General features: G+C 48.6%; 1 protein-coding gene across 2 annotated transcripts in view; it reads right to left on the bottom strand.

Moving 5' to 3' along the window:
- Positions 1–2,128: 2,128 nt before the first annotated feature.
- The window catches only part of LOC119970212 (inorganic pyrophosphatase-like), a 65,347-nt gene continuing 39,703 nt past the window's right edge, over positions 2,129–27,772 (bottom strand). The window contains exons 5-11 of one of the 2 annotated variants that reach the window (XM_038804465.1): positions 25,947–26,033; positions 22,196–22,322; positions 17,696–17,823; positions 16,078–16,163; positions 12,099–12,168; positions 7,392–7,480; positions 2,129–3,655 (exon numbers count right to left, since the gene is read on the bottom strand). In XM_038804465.1, coding sequence (XP_038660393.1) covers positions 7,424–7,480; positions 12,099–12,168; positions 16,078–16,163; positions 17,696–17,823; positions 22,196–22,322; positions 25,947–26,033 — 555 coding nt within the window. In that variant the 3' untranslated portion in view covers positions 2,129–3,655; positions 7,392–7,423. The remainder of the gene's footprint in view (positions 3,656–7,391; positions 7,481–12,098; positions 12,169–16,077; positions 16,164–17,695; positions 17,824–22,195; positions 22,323–25,946; positions 26,034–27,772) is intronic. The other variant, XM_038804464.1, reaches the window with a different exon arrangement.

Genomic DNA, 27,772 nt, shown 5'->3' with positions numbered 1-27,772 from the left:
AAATTCCAGTTGAGGCTGAACCAGTTTATTAAAATTTCAAGATTTACCTTAGCTCCCTTGCGTTTGTACACTATTCCTTAATTTATAAAGCCCAGAATCCATGATGCTTTATTTATCACTTTCTCAACCTATCCTGTCACCGTTTATGATTTGTATACCCCAGGTGCCTTGTTCCTACTACATCCCCTTTTAAATTGTATCTGAAGAGGTAATTCCTAAGGGTGTAGCGAGGCCGATGGTGGGAGCTTCTGATTTTCCTGACACGACGGGCACTGTTTTACCAGATTTTTAATGTCAGGGTCAAGCCTGGGGCACCGTAGCTCTTCGCGAGCATCTACATTTTGGAGACTCATGGGTGGCTGCTGTGTAGCTTAAAGATTGAGCACTGGCATGGGTGAGGGGCAACCACTCGGGTTCCCACAGGAGTGTCTTCCACGCTGAATTCTTGGTGTTTAGCTTGGCAGGGCTTTAGATCCTCTGTGTCCTTTGAATTCTGCTGGTTAGGATCACGTGTTATTCCTTTGCCAGCATGCGATCCTTCTAATCCATGCCTGGATTTGCTAAGCGGATATGGGCAGGGTGTCCACAAAGTTTAAAGTCATGATAACTTTGTCCATGTGTGCAGGAATGCCGGTAAGGTGGCTAGGTTGGGGACAAATTTCCCATAATGGTTAATGAGGCCGAGGAATGACTTCAATTCGATTAAATTATTGTGTGCGGCTAGACCCCCCGCCCACCCCAGATTGGGGGAAGGTATACAATGGGACTCCTCAGAAGTCAAGAACAAGGATAGTTTTCACTGAACAGGTGATCCAAAGCGGCATAAACAAACAGATCTCTTGACATGCTCGACACCAAACGGCCTTGGTTCCTCTTCAATTACAGGGCCATGCCACACACCATCAAAGGAATTGATGATGGGCCATTGCCTCCGGACCAGACTCAGTCAAAACAAGAGGCCCAGAAAAAGAATTATGACATCCAACGATCCAATGAAGGCCTGAAACCCCCTGCACCAGATTCTCGGCGAGGCTAGTGCGAAAACAAGCCGGCGTGAAATGTGCTTGGACCAATGTAGAGGGAAGGTGTCGGGGCTCACCTGAATAATGCCTAGGGCTGCCTCTAAGTTCAGGATGGAGGCCGCCAGCAACACGGACCTCTGAACATCACAGTAGGGGGTCGGCAGTGTGCATACAGGTGAACCTTCTCGAGTTGGTGTCCTGAAGGAGGTCCATCTTCCAGCCTCAGAATGCCCCTGGAGATTCACTTTCATTCTCAGAGTGCTTCCAGTACCTCATAGAATAGAACAGTACAACACAGAACAGGCCCTTCAGCCCTTGATGTTGTGCCGAGCAATGATCACCCTACTCAAACCCACGTATCCACCCTATACCTGTAACCCAACCCCCCCCCCCCCCCTTAACCTAACTTTTTTTTTAGGACACTACCGGCAATTGAGCATGGCCAATCCACCTAACCCGCACATCTTTGGACTGTGGGAGGAAACCGGAGCACCCAGAGGAAACCCACGCACACACGGGGAGGACGTGCAGACTCCACACAGACAGTGACCCAGCCGGGAATCGAACCTGGGACCCTGGAGCTGTGAAGCATTTATGCTAACCACCATGCTACCGTGCTGCCCCACTTTGTTTTTTGGAGGCCTTCAATAATGGGTCAGTGATGTTAGGTGCCTTTTCAATTTGGCATCCGGACATGTCGCCGGACTACGTCCCATCAGGCTTGCCCCACCACTGAATGGCATAACCCGCCCGGGTGCATAATTAATGAGGTCAAGACCAGATGATTTGGCATGTTTTCCCACCCACCTCCAGAGCTGGAAACACATTCCCCATCCCATTCCCACCAAACACTTAGTCTCAAAATGGGAGAATTCTGCCCAACATCTCTAAAGTCGTACTCCATCAGCGTGACAGTGAAATGTCAGCCTAGGCTGTATGAGTTGGGAGGGGTGTTAGAGGAGATGGGGGGTGGGTGAGCGGGGGAAGCACGTTTCCTTTGAATCAGCTGGGAAAAATTCAGACAGCCAAGCTCATTTTGTTTCATTTAAAACTTGATGAGATTAACCAAGTTGTGCGATGGGAACAAACATCAAGACAAACAAACATCAGGTTCAGGCATTTATTACAGAATTTGGCATCAGCTTTTAAATATCTACATTTAACAAAGGAGGTGCGCAATTTGAAAAATGAAATGAAATGAAAATCGCTTATTGTCTCAAGTAGGCTTCAATTAAGTTACTGTGAAAAGCCCCTAGTCTCCACATTCCGGCACCTGTTCAAAACAAGCCTTTGATATTGTACAGTTATACTGCCAAGTGCTGATCAAAACAAAGTTCTTCAGAAGCAAAGTTCATTTAAGGGCAAGATTTAGTTGACACGAGGTTAATTTAAAATTATTCTTTTTCTCCTCACTCTGTGGACAATTGGCGACTTGGGGCTTTTCACAGTAACTTCATTTGAAGTTTACTTGTGACAATAAGCGATTTTCATTTCATTTCAATTTTGACTATTTGATCAACCAAACATTATAGCTCTCCCCCAATTTTAATTTATGTTGACTTCAATGGAACAATGAAGCTGATCCAGTATTGCCTCTTGTACATTACCGACCAAAGCCAAAATTACACCCTCTTCATATCCTGATGTGAAGTCGACTTGTTTCTCTTTAATCAAGCAGATGAATGGGCCTGTTTTACATCAGGGGTGGGAATAGATTGGGCATCTGGGAAAAGCGATATTGAGAGTCCATGCCTGTGGTTAAATCTCTGTCCTGCTGTGAAGGTACAAAAATCATTTCCATGCTGCTTGTAATGCTCAGCTTACTGATTTCACAATGGGTGTGAAGGCAAGGCACACCTGAATTCCTGGTAACAGGAACACCAGTTACTAACGTCTGCATGTCAAATTAACCATTGCATAATCTTGGATTTAATTGTCGCTACAGTCTCAATGGACCATAGGCTGCTCTCCCCTTTTGAGGGCTGACTGGTGGAGATTTAACCCGAGGTTAACCTCAGGCGAGGGGCAAGGTTGAGAAGGTGGGGCCTTCATGAATAATCTCAGCTGGTACAGGAATTGAACCCACGCTGTCGGTGCCGATCCGCATCGCGAACCAGCCATTCAGCCAACTGAGCTAACAGAAACAATATCAAAACAAGAACCAGAAAAGGTCATTAACTTAAAATGTGTTTAGTGATTGCATGGTATTTTAAAGCCATTCTCAACTCAGCTTTTGACTGGGACAATGAAAAATTAATCAATTATTTTTACAATTTACTACCACAGAGAAATTCAGGATCAATAACATGGGAAAAATAATTACTTGACATGACATTTTGAAAGTATGAAAACAGTAAGAAATCAATCTTTTACAAATAGTATCCACACACAGGTTGGTCAATACCTCTTTCAACAGTTTGCACCACAGCGCCTTTCGATCATCAAGCATTAAGCAATGATTGATTGTCAATCAGGACTTTTTCTTCAGGATTCTGCAGAACTGTATCGCTGATCAATTTCACGCATTTACGGTTTTACACAATTCAGATGATCAGTTTTGAAAGTAAAACAGAATTTGTCTTTCACATGGCAATGTGGTCAACGTTCATGTGTGAAGAAGTGCCACTTGTTCACTGGAGAAAGAGAGAAAGCTATGTAAGATCACTTCTGTCACTCAAAATACCGAGTAGTGTGCCTGACATTAATTCTTAGATTCCTTTCGAGGATTTCAATAGTATTTGTTTGCTAAGGGCAGATATCTACCAAGTAGCCATATTGAAACATTGCTCATCTTCCCCTTGCTTATCTTTTCAAATCCTACTACTGCCATCTTATGGTGGGCGTGCGCTATGTAGTAATGAATTTACAAGTACATTCTTCACACAAAGCTTGAATCAAGGTATTTATTTCCTCTACTGTGCAATGTTGAGAGCAGACGAGAGGACATTCATTCCACAAATTGTGCACTACCACTACATAAATCTTGCAGTAGAAATTGCAACATTGGAGCTGTGCAACTGGCATTGCTAATTGTATACTCCAAATTCTATAAAGTGTTGCTAGGCAAACAGATGGCTTTTGCTGCCTTCGTGCAAAAGTTCCTAAACGGGAAGATATGAGGAGTGCAACAAGGTTATCGGTAAGCTCAAGGAGCACAGCCTGGGATAAGAGCAAAGTGGCAAAGTATACCGACTCTGCCTCTAGCAGCAGCTCTCTGGTGCACATCCTCTCATCGACACCATGATGTACAATACTGGAACCACTAGTTGCAGTTAAAAGATTGTTAAAAAGCACACAATTTATTGATGCACATGAACAAATATGCAGCATGAGAGCACACTTCCATTCGCTTCTTCATCCAAAATGTTGAAGCTTGAAAGAGAAAAGAAGAAAACCCATGTAGTTGAGCATACTCAGTTGAGGCAGAGTGTTCCCATTTTCACTGTTAAAATTGAAACCTTAACTCTGCTGATGCTGGTGAATATCTGCCCCATGTGGAAATGAGCCATACAGATCGGTTAGGCCCTTACTTCATATATGGTTCAGAAAGTATGTTGCGGTTAGATTCTGACCAGACCACCAAAGAATCATCGAATGATACAGCACAGAAGGTGGTTGCATGGTCTAGTGTGCCTGTGCCAGCTCATTGAAAAAGCTATCCAATTAGTTCCAGTCCCTGCTTTTATCCCAAAGTTCTGAGATTTCTTCTCCTTCAAGTATTTGTCCAATTCCCTTTCGAAAGTTATTATCGAATCTGCTTTCACCACAATTTCAGATCAAAACAGCTCGCTGTGTAAAAAGAATGTTTCCTCATGTCGCTCTTGTTCTTTTGCCAATTAACATAAATATGTGTCCTCTGGTTACCGACCTTTCTGTTGCGATTTTGAACATCTGCATCAAATCTCTTAACCTTCTCTGCTGGAAGGAAAACATCCCCAGTTTCTCTCGTCTGTGACCCTCTGGAAAGCCTCGACATCCTTTCTAATGTGTGGTGCCCAGAACTGGCTACAATACTCCTACTGACCAGTATTAGAACATAGAAAATACAGCACAGAATAGGCCCTTCGGCCCACGATGTTGTGCCGAACCTTTGTCCGAGATTAAGCATTCTACAGCCCAGCATTCTACCGTAATCCATGCACCTATCCAATAGCCGCTTGAAGGTCCCTAATGTTTCCGACTCAACTACTTCCACAGGCAGTGCATTCCATGCCCCCACTACTTTCTGGGTAAAGAACCTACCTGACACCCCCCCCCCCCCCCCCCCTCCCCACATCTTCCACCATTCACCTTAAATTTATGTTCCCTTGTAATGGTTTGTTCCACCCGAGGAAAAAGTCTCTGACTGTCTACTCTCTATTTCCCTGATCATCTTATAAACCTCTATCAAGTCGCCCCTCATCCTTCTCCGTTCTAATGAGAAAAGGCCTAGCACCCTCAACCTTTCCTCGTAAAACCTACTCTCCATTACAGGCAACATCCTGGTAAATCTCCTTTGCACCTTTTCCAAAGCTTCCGCATCCTTCCTAAAATGAGGCGACCAGAACTGCACACAATACTCCAAATATGGCCTTACCAAGGTTTTGAACAGCTGCATCATCATCTCACGGCTCTTAAATTCAATCCCTCTGCTAATGAACGCTAGCACACCATAGGCCTTCTGCACAGCTCTATCCACTTGAGTGGCAACTTTCAAAGATCTATGAACATAGACCCCAAGATCTCTCTGCTCCTCTACATTCCCAAGAACCCTACCGTTAACCCTGTATTTCGCATGCATATTTGTCCTTCCAAAATGGACAACCTCACACTTTTCAGGGTTTAGAACAATGTAATTGCTTTTGTTCTCTCCAAGGATTCCGTAACTTTCTTAAAAGCTTCCTCAATTTGTCCTGCCACCTTATTTGTGTACTTACACTGCTCAGGTCTTGAACCCCCTTTGAAGTGGTGCCATTTACTTTACGTTGCCTCTCCTCAATCTTCCCTCCAAAATAAATGAACTCACACTTATCCATGCTAAATTTCTTCTGCCATGCTCCCCCCCCCCCCCCCCCCCCCCCCGCCCCCCCCCCAAATTTAACAAGCTTGTGTCTATGTCCTCCAGAAAGCTGTTTCTATTCCTCTCCTCTGTCACCACTCTTTACTGTATTTCTGATTCCCACGTCACCAGCAAACTTTGAAAGTTTGCCCAATATACTCAGGTCCAGGCCACTAAAATACATCAAAAAAGGTAGTGGTCCTGCTACCACTCCTTTGAATTCTAAAATGGTTTCACACAGTTCTGCTAAGCCTGAGAATGTTAACATCCCTACCCATCTAACAAACTACATTCTTCATGGAAGACTAACAAATCGGATGCGCTCAGGTTACCCCTTCCCAAGGCTCATCATGGTCATGTCTCCAGCATTCCTTTACAATTAGGCCTTGATTTTTGTGGTGCCAATGATACTGCCAATAGCCTGTCTGAATTTGGATGTTGCTGCCTCTTATGCCTTGTCAGAGTTCCAGGAGTTGCAGAGGCAACCACATGCATAATGTAAACACAGTAGTGTAAGAAGGTATTGAAAAAAAGCGTTAAATGAAAAGATGTAAAGGCACAAGGAGAAAGACAGTTAGAAAAATGTAGAAATGGATGAGAGAATCAGAAATGAAGTGGAGCGGAAGAGTTAAGTGGGTGAGGAAAGCTACGTCCAGAAGTGAAGGGGTGAAACAGACAGAAAGGGGACAGAGATGTAGACAAACAGATATGGAGGGGAGAGAGATCAATACAAATGGAAGGATTGAGAGACAGGAATAATTGAAGAGCATAAAGAGAAATAGAGGAAGTAACACAGATAGAAGTGAGTGAAGGATAGAGGTCAGGGAGAAATGAACGACCAACAAATGACAAATTCAAAATGGCAAAACAGATTGGGAGTTGGACCTGGTGTACAGAGAATCTTACAGTGCAGAAACAGGCCATTTGGCATAGTGGATCTATGCTGGAGGTCATGCTCCATATTCACCTTACTCCATCTCACCGTAATAACAATCCTTCTATTCCTTTCTCCTTCATGTTCGATTCAAGCTTCCCATCACCACCCTTGAGCATTATGTTAAAACTTAATTCTTCTGAATTTTCAGGTGATTTAAGCATTTGCACCTTTCTTACTCGTTGGAATAGATCTTGATCTTGTGCAATAGTACTGAACAGGTGATAACGAGTCAGCAGCTCATTTGGTGAATTGAATGGAAATGAAAATCAGGGGGATGTAAAATGGGCTGCCAACTCACCATGGCCTGTTTTACAAAGTCAACATTTCCCCTCTTGTTGATGAAAAGAACTAGCTGTCTGCTTCAAACACCTTTATATTAGTAACATAATCATACCGTTGTTCCCAAGGTAAATACATTGATAAATATTATGATGATATCGTACCGTCATCTGGGATACTGCTTGATTTGACATATTTTGGCGCCTATAAAACAAAATACAATTAACATTTTTCTTGTGGACTGACTCATCCAGTGGATCTGCACCTTTACAGCTGAATATTGCACTTACATAGAACATAGAAAAATACAGCACAGAACAGGCCCTTCTCTTTTCTTTATTTTTGGACATTTTTATCTGCATTCAAATAGTGTACAATGTACATTGTTTCAATATCTGGAGCCAAGTGTGGGCTGTCAAAGTTAATAATATTAAAACCAAGTCATCACATTCCCTGTCAGCACGGAGCCCCTCCATCGGCAAGTCTTCAGCTATGCCTCCCTCATGACGACACATGGAAACTGTGTCCTGCAGCCCCAGGTTAAAGCTTCAGAGGAACTCTCGAGAAGTTTGACCCTGAGACATGCAGTGTGCAAGTCCACTGGCATATGGATATAGATGGCACTCATGTACTAAACTCCCAGCTACATACAAAAATCTCCACCGCGTTGTGGATATCTTAGAATACTTAAAGGCAAAGGGAGTAATTCCTGACAAAAAAACTTAAGTTGAGCTCAAAGGTGGACTCGTGACTAAATATATCGAGCAACTCCTGCAACCAAGTCAGGGCCAAACATAGTGCTTTGCCTTCCCTCAGATTCAATTGATGGAGGTGGGGGGGTGCTGGGAGGAGCTTGCTCTACTCAACAAGAATTCATCACACCAGGCAACAAAGATAAAGAAGTATTCAAACACTGTGATGAGCTGGAATGTCAGGACCATTTGCACTGGATCGACAAGTGACTTGCAGCTGCTCCATAATGTGTGCTAAACAGCTGTGATCAACATGGAACTTGGGAGGCTGAACATTGACAAAGTTTTCCTACAAAGGGCCAGGCTCACGAAGAGCGGATCACTGAAAGAAAAACATTCCACAGGCAGGGAAACATTGTCAGGGAAAGAGTTCTGAGGAAACATGTGAGTAAGGCCTAGGCTTCATACAAGGAACTGCCTGTTCATGATGATAGAACTCCCACAAACGGTTCAGAACGTGTTCTCTTCATCCATCCTTTAATTCAAACAGGGTCAGTTAGAACATAGAACATACAGTGCAGAAGGAGGCCATTCGGCCCATCGAGTCTGCACCAACCCACTTAAGCCCTCACTTCCACCCTATCCCCGTAACCGAATAACCCCTCCTCACATTTTTGGTCACGAAGGGCAATTTAGCATGGCCAATCCACCTAACCTGCACGTCTTTGGACTGTGGGAGGAAACCGAAGCACCCGGAGGAAGCCCAGGCAGACACGGGGAGAACGTGCAGACTCCACACAGACAGTGACCCAGCGGGGAATCAAACCTGGGACCGTGGCGCTGTGAAGCCACAGTGTTAATCACTTGTGCTACCATGCTGCCCACATTTAATCTCAGGAGTATCTATCCTCCACTACAGAGGCAAAACACTAGCTCTATAAGGAGCTTGATATTGCTATCAGCAAAATTCTGAAGACAGAACATCTTTCCTACGGAGGGATTTCAATGCAAAAGTGGGCACAGAGCAAGTCCTGCCTTCGATATTATGGCTTCGGGAAGTTAAATTAGAATATACAGAGACTACTTGCGTTTTTCTGTCACCACAAACCTTGTGTAACTCACAACTTTTGTTCACAGCGTGCCCTGAAGATAATCAAGATCATAGCACTGGCACTAGTTGGATTTGATCATCACCAGATGTGATCCTCCAAATAGTTTTCCCAATACACACAGCTACCACAGTGCTGACTAATCCAGGTCACGGGTGCGATGTGACACCCATAAACAGATACTCATTTTGACCGCGTACAGTGAGGTGTTTCTCAGCATCTGCAGCCCCGCGAGCGCCCCCGCTATCAAACAGGACTCTTTTATTGGCCTCAGTGAGAAACGCCCCGCCCAGCCGGCACTTACCTCACTTCCTGCGCTGACAAGCTGAGCTTGTGCAGGAAGAATTTGGGCTCCATTTTTAAATGCCACCCTGATCTCCCGATCCCTCGGACTCACCACCGTGGCCCCCCAACCCCCTCCAACGCCCCAAACTACCGCTTGCCAGGTGCTCGACCCCCCCCTCACACCCACCTCTTAAGGGCAGGGGCCCCGATCCCTGGCACGGGCAACCTGGCACCCGCGTACCGTAACATTGCCAGCCTGACACCCTGGCAATGTCCCTGCCAATCTGGCAGTGCCACCCAGGGTGCCCAGATGGCATTGCCAAGATTCCAGCCAGGCAGTGCCAAGGTGCCTGGATGCCAGCAGGAGTGCCAGGGTACCACCATTCCCAGGGTTGTATCACCTGGGGCCATCAAGGTGCCGTTACCCCATGTCCATGTTTGTGTGGACCAGTGCTAAATGGCACCATGGCGAGGTCTCCCAGGCGCGGGTGCTTGTTCCCGGGCCTCAGGAGAATTGGGCGCCGGCATATTCAAATGAGCCTAATGGCTGACTTAAATATGCAAATCTGGATCTCACCCAGCAAGAGGTGAGATCCAGATTGCGATGTCTTGCTGAGATATTCTGAGCGTCGCAAATCTCGCAAGAGGCCTCTTGCAAGCTTTGACAGCCTCAGCACATCACCGAGTTGGGTGCGGCGAGTCCGTTCAATCGCGTCCCACATGTGCACCAGGATTAGGATCTGTGGTGGTGTGGCTACTTTAAGGGGGCGGGCTCCATGGATCATGTGACTGGCTTGGGCCACCGTGCGGGGCTCTGGGAGCCGGACCCCGGGCAATATGGACCTGGATGCCGAAACGTTAAGACCTGTTCTATAGTATTCCGTGCCTGTTACTTAACTACTTTTGCCTTTCATCAATAAACCCTTACTTTAACTACTGGAAGCTTCCAGGGTATGTCTCAAGCCACCACAGGATGCAACTTTTGAAGTTTCTGAATTTGAAGCAGAAATATCATCCTCGTACCAATGTCAGTCACACCAACAGTTCCACAACTTGATAGAACAGGCAATCTCCAGCATTTCCACAGAGTGGCTGAAGTCAAATGGAACATACTTTGAGATACCAGAAGCAATACCGCACTCTCAACATTTGGGAAGGAAAAGCAGAAGGTGCTGACTGGTTCAAGGTTAACATCACTGGGAGTAGCATCATCACAAGGAGGGCAGTTGTTCAAAGGGGGAGGCCCAGGAGTGGACAACAATCAGCAAGGTCAGCATTGCCTGCATCTCGAATTGTATAAAGCATGAGAAGTGTGGGTGAAGGTTTGATGAGTAAGAAGGGCAAATTCTCCTAACAGGAGTAAGCCTGACTGGAAGTGGTTAATACAGCAAATCACAGTCACCTGCACGGCACTGACATACATTCTGGGTTGAGTTAATTTTAATTTAATGGGCAAGTACCACACAGGAAAAGCCTGTGATTAATAGCATGACCAGTGGTGGGAGAGGAATCTCACCCACACATCCAAATGACATCATTGCAACTTTACTGAAATAATGTTGATGAGAACTGCCTGCTCCCTTCAGCACCAGACCCACAAAGTGAACTGACATCTGGCATTTGTGATTTCCAACCCATTTCTGGTTGTTGATGCCCATTATACACTCAAACATTGAACATGAACATTCAGAAGGTCTAACCCATAATCTCTATGCACCAGATGATGCTGACATCTATTAGCCAATTTCTGAGAACTGCTGCAGAGAAGATGGAGTGTCTGTGAGTTAGAAAGACTTCACCACCAAAATATACTTGTTAGTTATTCAGAATCTAAACTAATCTTTGAAAAGAAAAAAAAAGTCTCTCTGTCCTTCATGTAGCTGAACAGAATCGCAGACACCTCAACAATCATTGCAGCCGTAACATTGTAAAATTTCCGACAGCTCTTCACAGGAGAGCTGCAAATAAAATTTGGCAGTGAACTACAGAAGGAAATATTAGGGCAGGTGAGCGAAAGCTTAGTCAAAAAGATAGGTTTTATAAAATGTCCTGAGGGAGTAGAGAGAGGTGGAGAGGCAGAAGGTTTTGGGGAGGGTATTCTAGGCAGCTGAAGCCATGGCTACCAATGGCGGAATGGTTAAAATTGAGGATGTCCGTGGCTGCCCGAATTGGAGGAACATAAATTTCCCTGAGGAGGGGGTGGAAGAATTGTGGGGTTTGAGGAAGTTACAGCTGTAGGAAAGGGTGACACCATGGAGAGATTCAGAAACAAGTATAAGAATTTGAAAATGAAGCCATTGTTTAACTGGGAGCCAATATAGGCTGGCGAAGACAGGGGTGATGGGTGAACAGGACTTGGCGTGAGTGAGGATGCAGGCAGCAAGAGTTGACAGCTATGGCTTATCTGCAACAAAGCCTCCCTTGAGACAGAATGGTAGAGTTGGGGTTACAAGAAGGATTGGCTTTGATGGGCCACATGGCCATTGCTCTTGCCCACAATGTTCCTAAGGTTCTGCCATTTCATTTCTTAGCATGGCTCAGTTAAGAGCTGGTTAAATTCACCAGCTGTTGCCGATTGATTCAACTTTCTGGGAAATCTAGGACCTTAGCTTCTCTAATTTATTGATAAAGAAATACATCTGAGAGGTGCAATGTTATTGACACTTTCTAAACAAAGCATATAAATAATTTATAACATTACTGCATTACTATGTTCTTTAACAGCCTCCTACTTACCAATTGTACAATCGATTCTGCTTCTTCGTGACTACAACAGAAGGGGCTGTCATGGATTGACACATTTTTGCTAAGGTCAAAAAAAAGGTAATGACTAAACTTGTTCCATAAAGTTTGAACACTAACATTTACAAATAGAATAACAATGATTAATGGTTGAATCATTTTCCATGGTGCTGCCCAGCTCTTAGGAGATCAACCACTCATATCTTCCTGCTGGTTTGCAAGATTTTGGGGTTATATTCTCAGCGAAGATTGGATATTTTGAATTACCCTGTGCAATGTTAAGGAAGGTAAACCTGAAAATAGAAAGATGTGGAACAATTCAACAGACGGGGGCCATAACATTGTGACAGTTCCTGCCCAGCCCTTAACTGCTCTAAACTAAGTGACTGATGATATCAAAACCATGTCAAACCCAATTCCAGGGACAGTCAGGAGGAAGAAAGGTCACAAATGGCAGGTCTTGGTTTGAGTTGGGAATTAAGGGGCGAAATTCTCCGACCCCACGCAGGGTCGGAGAATCGGCCGGCAGCGGCGTTAATTCCGCTCCCGCAGGGTTTTTAAATCTCTGACCGGCCAAAAACCGGCGCTGTGCAAATCCCGCCGGCAGCCTCTGAAAACAGCTGGCGCCGGCGGGATTTCATTTTTTTTTTAGTTTCCACAAATCTCCGGCCCGGATGGGCTGAAGTCCCGCCGACGTGGCCACGGGTCACGTCGGCGAAAATCACAGTTGCTTTAAAACGGCGTCAACCATTGATGATGGTTGACGCCGTTCAGTGTCGGGGGGGGGGGTGGGTTGCGGCATCGGGGGGGGGGGCGGGGGTGGGGGCATCGGGGGGGTTGCGGCATCGGGGGGGGTTGCGGAATAGGGGGGGTGGGGGGGTTGCGGCATCGGGGGGGGGTTGCGGCAATCGGGGGGGTTGCGGCATCGTGGGGGGTTGCGGCATCGGGGGGGGTTGCGGCATCGGGGGGGGGCGGGGGTGGGGCATTGGGGGGGTTTGCAGCATCGGGGGAGGTTGCGGCAGTCGGGAAATGGGGGGGTTGCGGCATCGGGTGTGGGTGTGCGGCAGTCGGGGGGTTGCGGGCAATCGCGGGGGGTTTGCGGCATCCGGGTGGGGGGTTGCGCCGATCGGCGGGGGGTTGGCGCTGCATCAGGGGGGGGGTTGCGGCAATCGGGGGGGGTGGTTTGCGGCAATTGGGGGGGGTGGGTTGCGGTAATCGGTGGTTGGGGGGGTTTGCGGCAGATCGGGGGGGTTGCGGCATCGGGGGTAGTGGCTGCATCAGGGGGGGTGTTGCGCACGGGGGGGGTTGCTGCCATAGGGGGGGGTTGCGGCATCGGGGTGGGGGGGGTTTGCGGCATCGGGGGGGGGTGGGTTGCGGCATCGGGGGGGGTGGGTTGCGGCATCAGGGGGGGTGGGTTGCAGCATCGGGGGGGGGGCGTTGCGGCATCGGGGGGGGTTGCGGCATCGGGGGGTTTGCGGCATCGGGGGGGGGGGGTTTGGGGGCAGCGGTGTGCAGAGAGGGGGGGCGACGGATGCCCGGGGCCAACGCACCGTCGCCCCCCCCTCTGTACGCCGCTGTCCCCTACCCCAACCACACCCCCCTCACCACCCCTACCTCCCTCCAATGCCCCACCCCCTCCCCACCACCCCTACCACCCTCCCCACCACCCCTACCCCTCTCCAACGCCGCCCCCATCTCTCGCAATGCCGCAACCCCCCACCCTCAACGCCGCAACCCCCCCTCATCGCCGCAACCCCCCCCTCTCAACGCCGGGTCCCCCCCCTCTCAACGCCGGGTCCCCCCCTCCCAACGCCGGGTCCCCCCCCCCCCCCCAACGCCGGTACCCACACCCCGTCCACCTCCCTCTGAAGGTCGGTACCCACACCCCCCCCCCTCTCCTCCTCCCCCCCTTCCTTCCTCCTCCCCCCCTTCCTTCCTCCTCCTCCCCTTCCTCCTCCCCCCTTCCTTCCTCCTCCCCCCCTTCCTTCCTCCGTTAGGGGGGGGGTATGGCGTTAGTGGGGGGGGTGTGGCGTTAGTGGGGGGGGGGTGCGGCGTTAGTGGGGGGGGGTGCGGCGTTAGTGGGGGGGTGTGGCGTTAGTGGGGGGGGTGCGGCGTTAGTGGGGGGGTGCGGCGTTGGAGTGGGGTAGGGGTGGTGAAGGGGGTAGGGGTGGTGAGGGGGGGTTGGGGTAGGGGCAGCGGCGTGCAGAGGGGGGGCGAAGGTGCGTTGGCCCCGGGCATCCGTCGCCCCCCTCCTCTGCACGCCGCTGCCCCTACCCCCTCCCCTCACCACCCCTACCCCCTTCACCACCCCTACCCCCCTCCAACGCCGCCCCCCCTCCAACGCCGCCCCCCCCTCCAACGCCGCCCCCTCTCTCAACTCAACGCCGCAAACCCCCCCCCTCAACTCAACGCCGCAAACCCCCCCCCTCAACTCAACGCCGCAAACCCCCCCCCCCAACTCAACGCCGCAAACCACCCCCCCTCAACTCAACGCCGCAAACCCCCCCCCCTCAACTCAACACCGCAAACCCCCCCCTCAACCCAACGCCGCAAACCCCCCCCCTCTCAACTCAACGCCGCAAACCCCCCAACGCCGGGCTGTCTCTCTCCTCCTCTCCCCCCCCCCCAAAATGCTGGGCTGTCTCTATCCTCCTCCTCCCCCCCCCCCCCAAATGCCGGGTCTGTCTCTCCTCCTCCCCCCCCCCAAAATGCCGGGCTGTCTCTCTCCTCCTCCCCCCCCCCAAACGCCGGGCTGTCTCTCTCCTCCTCCTCCCCCCCCCCCCCCCCCCCCCAAACGCCGGGCTGTCTCTCTCCTCCTCCTCCCCCCCCCCACCAAAACGCCGGGTCTCACCACTTCCGCAGCTGGTGAAACTGACGCGTATCGCGTCAGTCAGCTGCTGGCCCCTCCGGGAACGGAGAATAGCGGCCTAAAAGAAGGCCCCGACGCCGGAGTCATCTACACCGATTTTTCTCGCCGGAAATCGGCGTTACGACGGTCTGCAGAGAATTTCGCCCAAGGTATTACATTGAATTGCATAGAGCTTACAGTCAGTCCATTCGGCCCATACTGCATGAACCTCATCCCTTCCACACTTCATCTCATCGTATCAGCCTTCTTTCCTCTTTCAGCTTTTCCATTAGATCCCTACAGTGCAGAAGGAGGCTACTTGGCAAATCGAGTCTGCACCAACACTCCGAAACAGTACTCTACCCAGATCCGTTCCCCCACCCATCTCATCCCTATCATCTAACCTGCACATCACTGGACGCTAAGAAGCAATCTAGCATGGCCAATCGATCTAACCTGCACACATCTGTGAACTGGAGGAAACAAGAGCACCCGACGGAAACCCACACAAACACGAGGAAAACGTGCAAACTCAAAACAACCGGTTGCCCAAGGCTGGAATCGAGCCAGGGTCCTGGCACTGTGAGGTAGCAGTGCCAACCACCATGCCGCCACATTTCTCATTGTTTACCCTTCAAATCAGCCACCATTTAAGGATCTGGCAGGTGGTTTATAGCCGGATGCTCTTCTGCTGCTAACTCTCCCCATTTATCCAGTCAGGACACCGGCACCGATACACACTTGTTTATGTGCAGCAGTGGCTTTGTTCATCTAGCCCTATCAATATATCCTTCTATTCCCCTCTCCCTAATGTACATATCTAGCTGCTTAAGGTGTGCCTGTGCTATTTATTTCAATCACTCCTTGAGGTAACAAGATCTACGTTCTTAGCACCTGTAAGATGTAGCAGGTCAGTTTTCCCGAGACATATGGCAATAAAGATGATTCCCCATATCAGGAATTCATGCACAGAAATTAATGCATGTTTACTCGTTTCAGAAGCGACTGTGAGGTGAGCTCATTGGAATACCATAGACACTCACAAATATTTTTAAAGGATTCTTAAAAATATTCAGCAAGTTTAGAACCCTACCATCATTGTAGTTCAAGATTATTAAAACTCACCAACATATACCACCTCCATCAGTCTTCTTGCTGATTAAAGACTGCCAGAATCGGTGAGTACACTTAATCACTCCAATAGCAAAATTCTACAAACAGAATACAAGCATCATGTTTATCCATCTGCATGACTCTGAATGGTCAAATTTATCATTAAGATTGTTTAAAAGTGGTTAGGAAAGAGCGACAATAACACTAAAAGGGAATAATTTCCCCAATTCTTAGGTTTTGACCTGTTTGCAATTGGTTTTGCACAAGAAAATGTTACTATTTAATATTTCCGTTAGCAAACAAAATGAGAACAATTATTTCCAGTAATTGCCGTTTTTCCAAATGACTTTTCTGCACATATACTACAGTTGAGAGCTAGTGCTTCCGTTGCAATTTACTAGGTGTAATTCTCCCAAAAGATTTTTAATGGTGCTCTCTGGTGGGAAACACAGGTGGGCCAGCTCAATCCAGATCGCAGTCCACCAACACGTCAACATTTATTTGGAGGTTGGGGTGATTTGTGCCGTGAATGAGGTTTGTGGGACCTAAAGACGCCGGCAGGTCTGGCTCCTCAGAGATCGGACCATCATTTTTAAAGGGTGCCCCAATCTTTAAGACTACTTTACAGAATGCCCTGTCCCCGATCAGGCATGGGACCTCGGTATTGGGCCACCAGCTCAAAATGGTGGCCCGATACCAGGATTCCCCAATGCATGAAATTAGCATGGTGAGGGGAAGAGACTCACATACCAGGCACTGCCCTTAGCGCCAGCGGAGACCAGTAGTGATTCTTCGCTGGCAGGAGCACCTAGGCTCCAGAGCGGAGAATCCCAGCCTAAGTTTCTGATGGGGGGTGGGATTCTCCAGTCGCCGACGCCGAAATCGTGTACGCCGATTGGCTGGAGAAAACCCGATTCTGACCAAATCAGGGGTGGAGCAGCTTTCGCGATGCTCCGCCCCCTCCAAAGCCCCTACTTGTCAGGGGGTACGCGCAGAGTACGCAGCGCCACGTTATGACGGCCTCAGGATATTGCCTGAGGCCAGCCTCCCGATGCTCCGCCCCCGACCAGCCGTGATCCCGAAGGCGTGGGTCCCGTTGGGAACTGAGGTTGCGGACTGAGTCCAGTGCCGCCACAGTCGGGGGAAGGACCCACCCGCGGGCAGGGGTACATTATTCGGGGCGCGCGAACTGGCCGAAGGGGGGCACTAGTTTGCGCACCGGGTCTGCGAGTGGCCTCCACCATGTAGCATGGCGCGACCACTGCAGGCTGCCGCCATGCGCATGCACGGCCACGAATCCGGTAATTCTCCGGGGCATATCAGCAGCTAGAGCTGGGTGGTCAATGCTGCCGCTCTGCTATTGTTGTCCTTGCTATAGCTATAAAGAATTTGGGAAATCCTGAAGTTGTGAAAGGCACTATACACACACAGTCTTTCTTCTTTTCAGGGAATCTGAGCAGAATAAATGCCTTATGCGAAGCACAAAAGAAATGCAGTCAGGTATTTGTAGACATGGAGATTAAACATTAAATTTGTTCATGCAACTTTTATTGTATCCCCCCCACCTTCTTCAATGATTTATCCACACTGCAGAAGTCACAAAGAATACTGTATTCAATACAAAGCATACCCGGTCTTTGAATTCTCCATTGAAACCAAACTGGTTTTCTGGCTTCCCATCAGGAACCTTGTATAATTTAAACCAATTTACAGTGGCCTCCAGGTAGCCTGGTTTGTATTTCCTGACATCATCAATGTCTGTGGGTTATAAATCAAAAATGCAGTTCATAATAAAAGCAACATTTCCATAACGCATCCGAACAACATTCACTGAAAAAATGGCTTTAATGCATTGTGTCTTTTACTTTACAAAAGACCAATGCTGGACCAGAGGCATGAGAGGGTGAATCCTGTGACCTACACTTCAACAGAATGCATAACCAAGGGTGAAACTGTAAAAGTCATTGTCCCAAGTTTGTTAAGTGTATCTTTTCTTTAAAAACGTTCTCAAATTTAACATCAGCTGATGTTGCTCCAAAACTTTATGGTGTAACATGAGCTAGAGGATGACGACTCTCAAAGTTGAACAAACATTTCCAGCTTGGTGTACAGATGGGAAATGGCAATTGACTGAAATATCCTGATTTCTTTTCAGGATTTAAACACTATTCTGTAACCATGACAGCTTAGCACAATTAAAAGCACATAACTTCATCTTCCTGCTTTATTTTTTTTAAAAATAATTTTTATTCATATTTTCACATTTTCACTAAAGAGAAAACAATAACAGAAAATTCAAATTAACGCCCGTCGTTGGCAAAAAACAGATATTCAACCCAAAACAAAAACAAAGAGACTGGGTTGCTGCTGCTGCTGACCGTTTGTTTTTACCGTTCTGCCAGGAGATCTAGGAATGGTTGCCATCTCCTGAAAAACCCCTGCGCTGACCCCCTTAGGGCAAATTTCACCCTCTCCAATTTAATAAACCCCACCATATCGTTGACCCAGGTCTCCACGCTTGGGGCCTCGCATCCTTCCACTGAAGAAGAATCCTCCGCCGGGCTACTAGGGACGCAAAGGCCAGAACACCGGCCTCTTTCACCTCCTGCACTCCCGGCTCCGCTGCAACCCCAAATATTGCGAGTCCCCAGCCTGGATTGACCCTGGATCCTACTACCCTCGATACCGTCCTTGCCACCCCCTTCCAAAATTCCCCCAACGCCGGGCATGCCCAGAACATGTGGACATGGTTTGCTGGGCTCCCTGAGCACCTAATACACCTGTCCTCGCTCCCAAAAAACCGGCTCATCCTCGTCCTGGTCATATGAGCCCTATGCAGCACCTTAAACTGTATGAGGCTAAGCCTCGCACAAGAAGAGGAGGAGTTCACCCTTTCTAGGGCATCCGCCCACGTCCCCTCCTCAATCTCCTCACCCAGCTCCTGCTCCCCTTAATCTTTCAGCTCCTCCACCGAGGCCTCGTCTACCTCCTGCATCACCTGGTACGCTTCCGAGATCCTCCCCTCTCCAACCCTTACCCCCGAGAGCACCCTGTCCTGAACCCCACACGGCGGCAACAGAGGGAACCCCGCCACCTGCCGCCTGACAAACACCCTTACTTGCATGTACCTAAAGGTGTTCCCCGGGGAAGCCCAAACTTCCCCTCCAGCTCACCCAGACTCGCAAACTTCCCGTCTATGAACAGGTCCCCCAGCCTCCCGCCACCTGCCCTGTGCCAACTCAGGAACCCGCCATCAATTCTCCCCGGAACAAACCGGTGGTTCCCCCGTATCAGGGACCCCATCGAGGCCCCCACCTCCCCCCTGTGCCGCCTCCATTGCCCCCAAATCTTGAGGGTAACTGCCACCACCGGGCTCGTGGTATACCTCGTCGGAGGGAGCGGCACCGTTACCAGCGCTTCCAGGCTCGTGCCCACACAGGATGCCATCTCCATCCTCTTCCATGCTGCCCCCTCCCCGATCTTCCTACTTTATTAACAATTGTGGGCAGCACGGTGGCACAGTGGTTAGCACTGCTGCCTCACAGTGCCAGGGACCCGGGTTTGATTCCGACTTCGGGTGACTGCAAACTCCACAGACATTCCCCCCAGATCTGCGTGGATTTCCTCCAAATGCTCGGGTTTCCTCCCACAGTCCAAAGATGTGCAGGTTAGGTGGATTGGCCATGCTAAATCATCCCTTAGGAAGGGGTTGCAGGAACAGGACAGGGGATTGGGCCAAGGTTGGGTGGTCTTTCAAAGGATTGGTGCAGACTCGATGGGCCAAATGGCTGTCTTCTGCACTGTAGGGATTCTGTGATTTAAATCAGTGGTAGTATGCCTATCTCTAAATCTGGATTCAAACTCCACTCCAAGGACTAGAGCACATCAATTAGACCAATGCTTCAGTGCAATACTGAAGAGTCCTACACAGTCAAAGGTGCCATTTATTAGATGAGATGTTACACCAAACCCCTGTCTGCTAACATAAGCAATATCAACCACACAATTCTAAGATGAACAGGGAAATTCTCCAGTCCCCTGGCCAATATTTATACCTCAACGGCAACTAAATAAACATGATTTTCTCATTTACCTCACTGTTATTTGTGGGACCTTTCTGTGCGATAATTGGTAGCTGAATTTGTTTACACAGTACCTACACTCCGAAAGTTCATAAATAGCCGTAGAGCAACTTTGGGATGACCCGAGATTTGAAAAGCGCGATAGAAATGCAAGTTATTTCTTTGTTTAATCATTTGTATTTTAAGTGTGAATTCCTTATTAAGTGCTCTCGATTGGTATAAACAAACATACATGCTCAGACCAAACATTACTTCAATCAGTTTAGAAAAGGAAGCACTACCATAGCTGCAATTAAGTCTCACAGTATTCAGCCAATACAGCCTTTGAAAACCAGCTGTGTTCAGCAACAGCTGAACACACACTAACCATGTTGTGTATGTCGTACACAACACTTGTATCACATTCACAGGATGCTTATACAGACTTTTTGTGCAGTTTGTAATGAAAACAAATGAGCTACACACAGCAATCGGGAGGCTTGTTGAATGCTGGCCACAATCTTTAAGTATTAGGAGACTAACCATATGGAAGGGGTTGCAAGAAGTCAAAGCCTTACTGAAAACCATTTTACATTTGTCTTACTCTAATCGTTATGATTTTTATAATTCTCTGTGACTTTAAAGTTTAATACTACAGTGATGTAACACTTGTCCCCGATCATTGCATTTGGGGGTGATGCGCTGGGGGATTCCTCTCGGAAATTCCCACGCAAAGGTTTAGCCCGCAATTGCCCAGAAGCACCAACGTCTTCTGGATAGTTGGGGTGGGCTGGGAACCATCCGACAGAAGCGACTTACATTTCTTACTTCAGATGACTCTGCCAGTTTTACCCTGATACTTACTCTGATAGTCTCCCCTGGACTGACTGACCCCCCCTCCCCTCCTCTCTCCGGTTCCACCTGAGACCCCCTCCACCCTTCTCCCTCTCCGGTCCGACACAACCTCCCTCTCTTGCCTGATTCACTTAACTTTTAATTGTCCCTTTAAACCTCCCCTTTACGGCAGCCAGTGCTGCAAAGTTGAAGTGAATTACCTCTCCGTATCCCAGTTACTCCACACCGATGCAGCCAGGCATGCGCTTCACTACTCCTGTCTCGCCCAGCCTGAATGAGGAAGTTTGGGTGAGATATGGGCTTCGATGGGACTGGAAGATCCTGCTGGTGGCCAATGGTTCCCGCATCTGCCATGGGAATGCCCGCAAAATCCCGGCCCACGGTGCAGATCCATGTTATCTTAAAAGGAGGTGGCAGCCGACCATTAAAATATGGCTCATGCGTGAAATCCACTCTCCTGCTAGACCGTTCTTTTGGGGGATCTGGCAGCTGTGTGTGCATTGCAGACCATTTCATCTGATTACTGTTTGCAAGAATTAGGCCCTTTGTATGTGTACTCACACACCCAGTCTTACATAGAACAAACACTTCAAACGTTATTTGTAAGGTTTGCTCAAAAAACAGTCCCTCAAGAACCCTGCTTACCATTCTGAGTGCTGCTTTGAGGTGATTGAAAGGCCTGAGTTTTGACGCCTTTTTTATATTGTTCGGGCAGTAAGCCCATTGCAATTCTTTCTATTTTTTCTTAAACTGCAAATTAATTGCAGCCTTTCTGGCTGTTACGTTAGGCTGGGGTCTTCTGGCCCAGACATTGGCGAACATTGGCCCAACCCCCTGACAATGCTCACCAATGTCGGGGCCGGAGAATTATGCCTGTTTGATAAGTGTAGAAACCCATTAATGCTATGGTCTTATAGCATTAGCTGGTTGTAACTATATATGGAGAATTTCAGTGCTCAGTGACAGACTAATACACCCAGCAGTCAATATTGAGCCTGACACGCTGGTTAATCATTAACAGTACATTGATTTTGGCTTGCAGATTATAAATGCTGCGACAAAGGAATCCCCAAAACTTCCATGACTAGGAGTGTCACCTTGGAGTCCATCTCCTCTCTCCTCCTTCACCAAGAACCACAGTCACTAGATGGTCAAACCTAGTGTAATTCCCTTAGGGTTAGCAGCAATAAACATTGTAGACTAGTTGAACTTGCCATTAAACATTTGTGCTTCCGGGTCCTCAAGGTTGATCGCAATGATTTTATAGTCCATCTCCCCTTCGTCAATAAGAGCCAAAGCTCCCAAGACCTTTACCTGAATAACATCACCACAGGAACACACCTGGTAGAAATAGAAGAGGATAATGTCCCAGTTAAAACTCACACATGAAAATGTAATGATAATGCATTGAAATTTCTATCATTCTGAGGATGGCAGGTGTCCCACATTACTTTTACATTTAAATCTAACATTAGTTCTGTTCACTTATTCTTTTCCTGATTAATAAATCCATGATGTAGAACAGATTATAGCCTAAACTCAAGGTAGTTTCTAGAATGGGGGTGGGGAGGGGAAGGTATTGAAAATCTATAAAGAACCTGTGGAGTAGGAGGAAACCCAGATAGGGGAGACAAAACATAAATGGGAAGATGAGCTGGGTAAGGAGTTAGAGGCGGGCCTGTGGGAGGATGCTCTGAGCAGTCAGCACGTCCTCACCATGTGCCAGGCTCAACCTGATACAGTTCTAGATGGTCAATCGGGCACACGTGACAGTGGCCTGGATGAGCACGTTTTTTGGGGTGGAGGACAGGTGTGTGAGGTGTGCAGGAGGGCCTGCAAACCATGTCCACATGTTTTGAAAATGTCCGAACCACAGGGGATTCTGGCAGGGATTTGCGGATGTCCACAGTACAAAAAAATGAGGGTGGCGCCGAGTCCAGATTTTTGGAGTGTTGGAAGACCCGGGAGTCCAGGGGGCGAGAGAGGCTGATGTTTTGGCCTTTTCCTCCTTGGTAGCCCGGAGACTGATCTTACTACCGTGGAGAGACCCGATGCCCCCAAAATCAGGGGTATGGGTTAGCGACACGACTGGGTTTCTCAGGCTTGACAAAATTAAGTTTGCCCTGAGAGGATCAACGTTGGGGTTCGTTCGGAGGTGGCAGCCATTTATCGACTTCTTCGGAGAAAACTGAACTGTCGGCAGATTCAATAAGGGGGGGGGGGGGGGGGGGGGCGGGGGGAGTCAGGCTATTTTTTGTCACGATTAGATGGGAACAATGGGAGATGGAGGGATGTGTTATGTACTGAACTATGTTTACATTTGTATTTGTATCTTTTATTGTTATAAAACTATAAATGCGTTAATAAAATGTTTGTAAAAAAAAAGATTATAGCCTAAACTGCAGTCTACCATCATCTAAATTGGAAGAAATTCATACTGGCACATCAGATATAACCAGTAGCTAAATATTGGGCAGAATGTTACCATATTTTTTCCAAAGCGTCAGACTCAGACTGAAAACTGGCGTCTAGCTCTCCAGCTAAACAGAACAGTTTTCACTCCAGGTCTTGAACCTCGCTGAAGAAACAAAATCAGTGGGCAGGGGTTTTGCCGTCACCCTGGCAGGGGGGGGGGGTGCCTGATAAGAGCCGGCAAGGCCTAGTCCACCGAGATTGGGGTGCCATGTTTAAAGGGCTCCCCGATCAGAATTGAACAATCATTGAGCTTTCTCTCCTCCTCCACCCCCCCCCCCCCCCCCTCGCCCCACACAACAATCAAATTATCAGGCTTTCTCCCCTCCCCCTTTCCGCACAATCATCCAGATCTCTCCCCTGCATAACAATTAGATCATCAGGCTCACTCCCCTCCATCCTTCCCCATAATCATACAGATCTCTCAAACCCCCTCCAAAAGTCATCAGGTTCGCTCCCCTCCCCATAACCATTGGGATCACTCTCGACCCCCCTCCCACAATCATCAGGCTTTTTCTGTTCCCTCCCCCCCCAACAATCATTGGGCTCTCTCCCCACCCCCACCAGCGCAGAAGTATCCCCTCGCTGCCCACTCCCCCTACACCTGCAAGTTCCCCCTCAATGGCCTTGGCGCTCTCCCTCCACCACACATAATGGGAAACTACCCCCCGACAACATAGCACCCCCAGAGGACCCACCTTGCGACTGTCCCCAGGTTGCACCCTGTGCTGCGGGCAGTGCCCTAGGGCCTATACCAACCTTTGCGAATGAATCTAGTTTTTAAAAAGCTGTTGTAAACCATTTGAATAATCAGTGAACAGGGATCATGTGGCGGGCGGGGGGGGGGGGGGGGTGCTGACTAATCATATTCTAAATTATTTAAATCTACTAAAATGAGGTTCTCACCCTATGTGGGCATGAACCTCAAGACGTTATTGGCGAGAGATCGGGAAATGCCATCTCTCCGGAGAGTCCTGTTTTCCCTTTCTCTCCGGATTTTCCGCCTACATCACCGTCCTGTCTGACGGCGAAGGCGGGCTGAAAATCACCCCGACTGTGATTGGTCGGGAAAGAATGTTCTAAACCATCTCAATTGAAGAGGAACTACATACCTTTGATTTCAAGGCACAATGTTCAAATCAGGGAGACAAATACATACGGTACAACTGTATTATTGCTACAACATTCCCCAATGTGCTAATCAATTTCAGCTAAAATCTAACCCAAATAATATTCCTCTTTACCTTGAGTGTCAATTTCCTGGAAAAACAGTTAACAATTCAATTCATTCTCATTTTCAACGGGTCATGCCTTTCTAATTGGTCCCAGCCTCCGTGGCCGACATAATCTTGAGTTTTCATCAATATTGCTCTGAATGAACTCTTAAGGAGGCATGAGCTGTCTTTCATTCCATTCAACAGCCCAGCTAAAATAATAGTTAGCGTTGGGAAATTAAATTTATTCTCCAACATTTAACCTTGTATTCTTTCTTAGTTAATTCAGTGTCTGTGAAAATCAATAAGTAATCAGTTTACTTAGATATTTCAATGGCATGTTTCAAGAACTCTGCCAAATCTGTTGTTAACAAAGGACTTGCAAGCATGTCAATAATCAGAGTATTTATCAGCAACTATCATATCTTACACATGCAGTTTCTGAACTGTTGCAGACACGCTGACAACGTTGCTTCAGTTAGTTAGGTGCCAGCTGTCGTTCAGTGATACCAATCTCACTTCTGTATCAGAAGATTGCGAATTCTAGCTCCACTTCACATTATGAGCACAGTCTAGACTGAAGCTTCTCCAGTTCTGAGGAGGTGCAACCCTGTCTTTCCAATGACGTGTTAAACTGAAGCCCACTCAGTCCTCTTAAGTGGGCATAAAATATGTCACGTCACTATTCAGAAGAGGAAAAAGATATGTAGGTTAGGTGAATTGGTCATGCGAAATAATTGCCCCTCAGTGTCCAAAAACTTGTAGGTTTGGGGGCATAGGGCGGGAGAGTGGACTGAGGTAGGGTGCTTTTTCAGAGAGTCGGTGCAGACTTGATGGGTCGAATGGCCTCTGTCTGCACTGTCGGGATTCTATGGAAGTTTTTGCCAACTTTTATCCCTCAACCAACATCAATAAAAGTAGATAATTCTGTCACGATCTCATTGCTGTTTATGGGACATTGCTGTTGCAAATTTGACTGCCGTGGCTCACAGGAAGATATCAAGCACTGCAGAGCATGGCCTGGTCACAGAGCAGCATCACTGAGGGTGCAGATAATGGGGAGCTGCCAGGGTTTGGGATGAGCGACTATAATATGATAGAATTATTCATCAAGATGAAAAGTAACGTAATTATTCTAAGACCCAGGTCCTGACTCTAAATAAAGGAAACTATGATAGTATTTTTCACCCTGCTCTGTATTAACATCCAATAGAATACTGGTCCAGCATGATTCCTGGAAAGTAATTTGGTTAGGTAATAAACTGCTGGAAAAACTAACCCGTGACCCAATGTCACAGACATCAATTGGATCATTATCACCAGCACAGCCTGTATGTGGATCCTTGTGACAGGGATCTTCCCAAGTCTGTTAGGGGTAAAAAAAATGGATGTTAAAGACGTAATTCAAAATGGGTTGTTCTTCAAATAGTTATAGTGCATGTCCTAGTGTAGCTGTAAACAACACTGGTTTTAGTCTCAATGGAAAAACTGATGGATTCATGGAATGCAAAACATCATTAGGGCTGCACGGTAGCATAATGGTTAGCACAATTGCTTCACAGTTCCAGGGTCCCAGGTTTGATTCCTGGCTTGGGTCACTGTCTTTGCGGAGTCTGCATGTTCTCCACGTGTGTGCGTGGGTTTCCTCCGGGTGCTCCGGTTTCCTCCCACAGTCCAAAGATGTGCAGGTTAGGTGGATTGGCCACGCTAAATTGCCCATAGTGTCCAAAGTTGCCCTTAGTGTTGGGTGGGGTTACTGGGTTATGGGGACAGGGTAGAGGTGTTAGCTTGGGTGGGGTGCTCTTTCCAAGAGCCAGTGCAGACTCGATGGGCACAATTGGCCTCCTTCTGCACTGTAAATTCTATGACTATGATTGAAAATCCCAGAATCATAGACAATGGGCGGCATTCTCCCCTACCCGGCGGGGCGGGGGGTCCCAGCGTAGCGGAGTGGCGCCAACCACTCCGGCGTTGGGCCTCCCCAAAGGTGCGGAATTCTCTGCACCTTTGGGGGCTAGGTCCGCGCCGGAGCGGTTGGCACCACGCCGACTGCCGCCAAAACCGGTACCAGCAGCCTTTGACGCCCGCCGCCGGCCGAAAGGCCTTCGCCGGTTCGCGCATGTACCGGTGGTGACGTCAGCGGCAGCTCCGGCTGACGTCACCACCAGCGCATGCGCGCTGGGGGATTCTCTTCCGCGTCCGCCATGGTGGAGGCCGTGGAGGCGGCGGAAGGGAAAGAGTGCCCCCACGGCACTGGCCCGCCCGCCGATCGGTGGGCCCCAATCGCAGGCCTGGCCACCGTGGGGGCACCCCCCGGGGTCCGATCGCCCCGTGCCCCCCCCAGGACCCCGGGGGCCCGCTCGCGCCGCCGATCCCGCCGCCACCAGAGGTGGTTCAATCCTCGGCGGCGGAAGAGGCCTCCCAGTGGCTGGACTTCCGCCATCGGGGGCCGGAGAATCGCCGCAGGGGGCTCGCCTCTCGGTGCGGCGTGTTTCCCACCCCCGCCACTTCCCGGGTGGCGGAGAATTTCTGCCACGGCGGGGGCGGGATTTTCGGTGGCCCGGGCGATTCTCCGACCCTGCTGGGGGTCGGAGAATTTCGCCCAATATCTGTTATTAAACATCTGTGGCATTTCAACATTTTGTTCTCACGTCCCTACTTCAACAATTTGATTAACTTTTACGTTGCTTTGTTTTACTTTCTCAATCTGCCCGACAGCATTTCTGATGGATCCACAGGACATGGAAAAATGCCCTCTGGGTCTCCAAGTCATAGAAAACTGTCTCTTATCTGTAAGAAATTAGGAAAATGATGTGAATGCAGGGTATAAGGTAGTTTAGGTCAAATTGCACATGGACGGAAAAGTAACTAATCGATATCAGCCCGCAACTTGCTCAGAGTGGAAATCTCCGGCAGATTGTCACTCTCGCCGGATTAACTGTCGCTGGGATTCCAAAGACCCCATCTCACCCAAACATCCACACTCAGGCTGCATGAGACAGGAGCAGCGAAGCACACCCTCAGCTGCACCAGCGTGGAGTAACCGGGGGACAGAGAGGTAAGTCACTACCGCGTTTTGCGACAGTAGCTGCCATAAAGGGGAGG

Source organism: Scyliorhinus canicula, chromosome 8 (assembly GCF_902713615.1).
Source record: "Scyliorhinus canicula chromosome 8, sScyCan1.1, whole genome shotgun sequence".
NCBI classification, from domain to species: Eukaryota; Metazoa; Chordata; class Chondrichthyes; order Carcharhiniformes; family Scyliorhinidae; genus Scyliorhinus; species Scyliorhinus canicula.
Note: the sequence above shows the minus strand (reverse complement) of the source record. Positions and strands in the feature narration are given on the sequence as shown.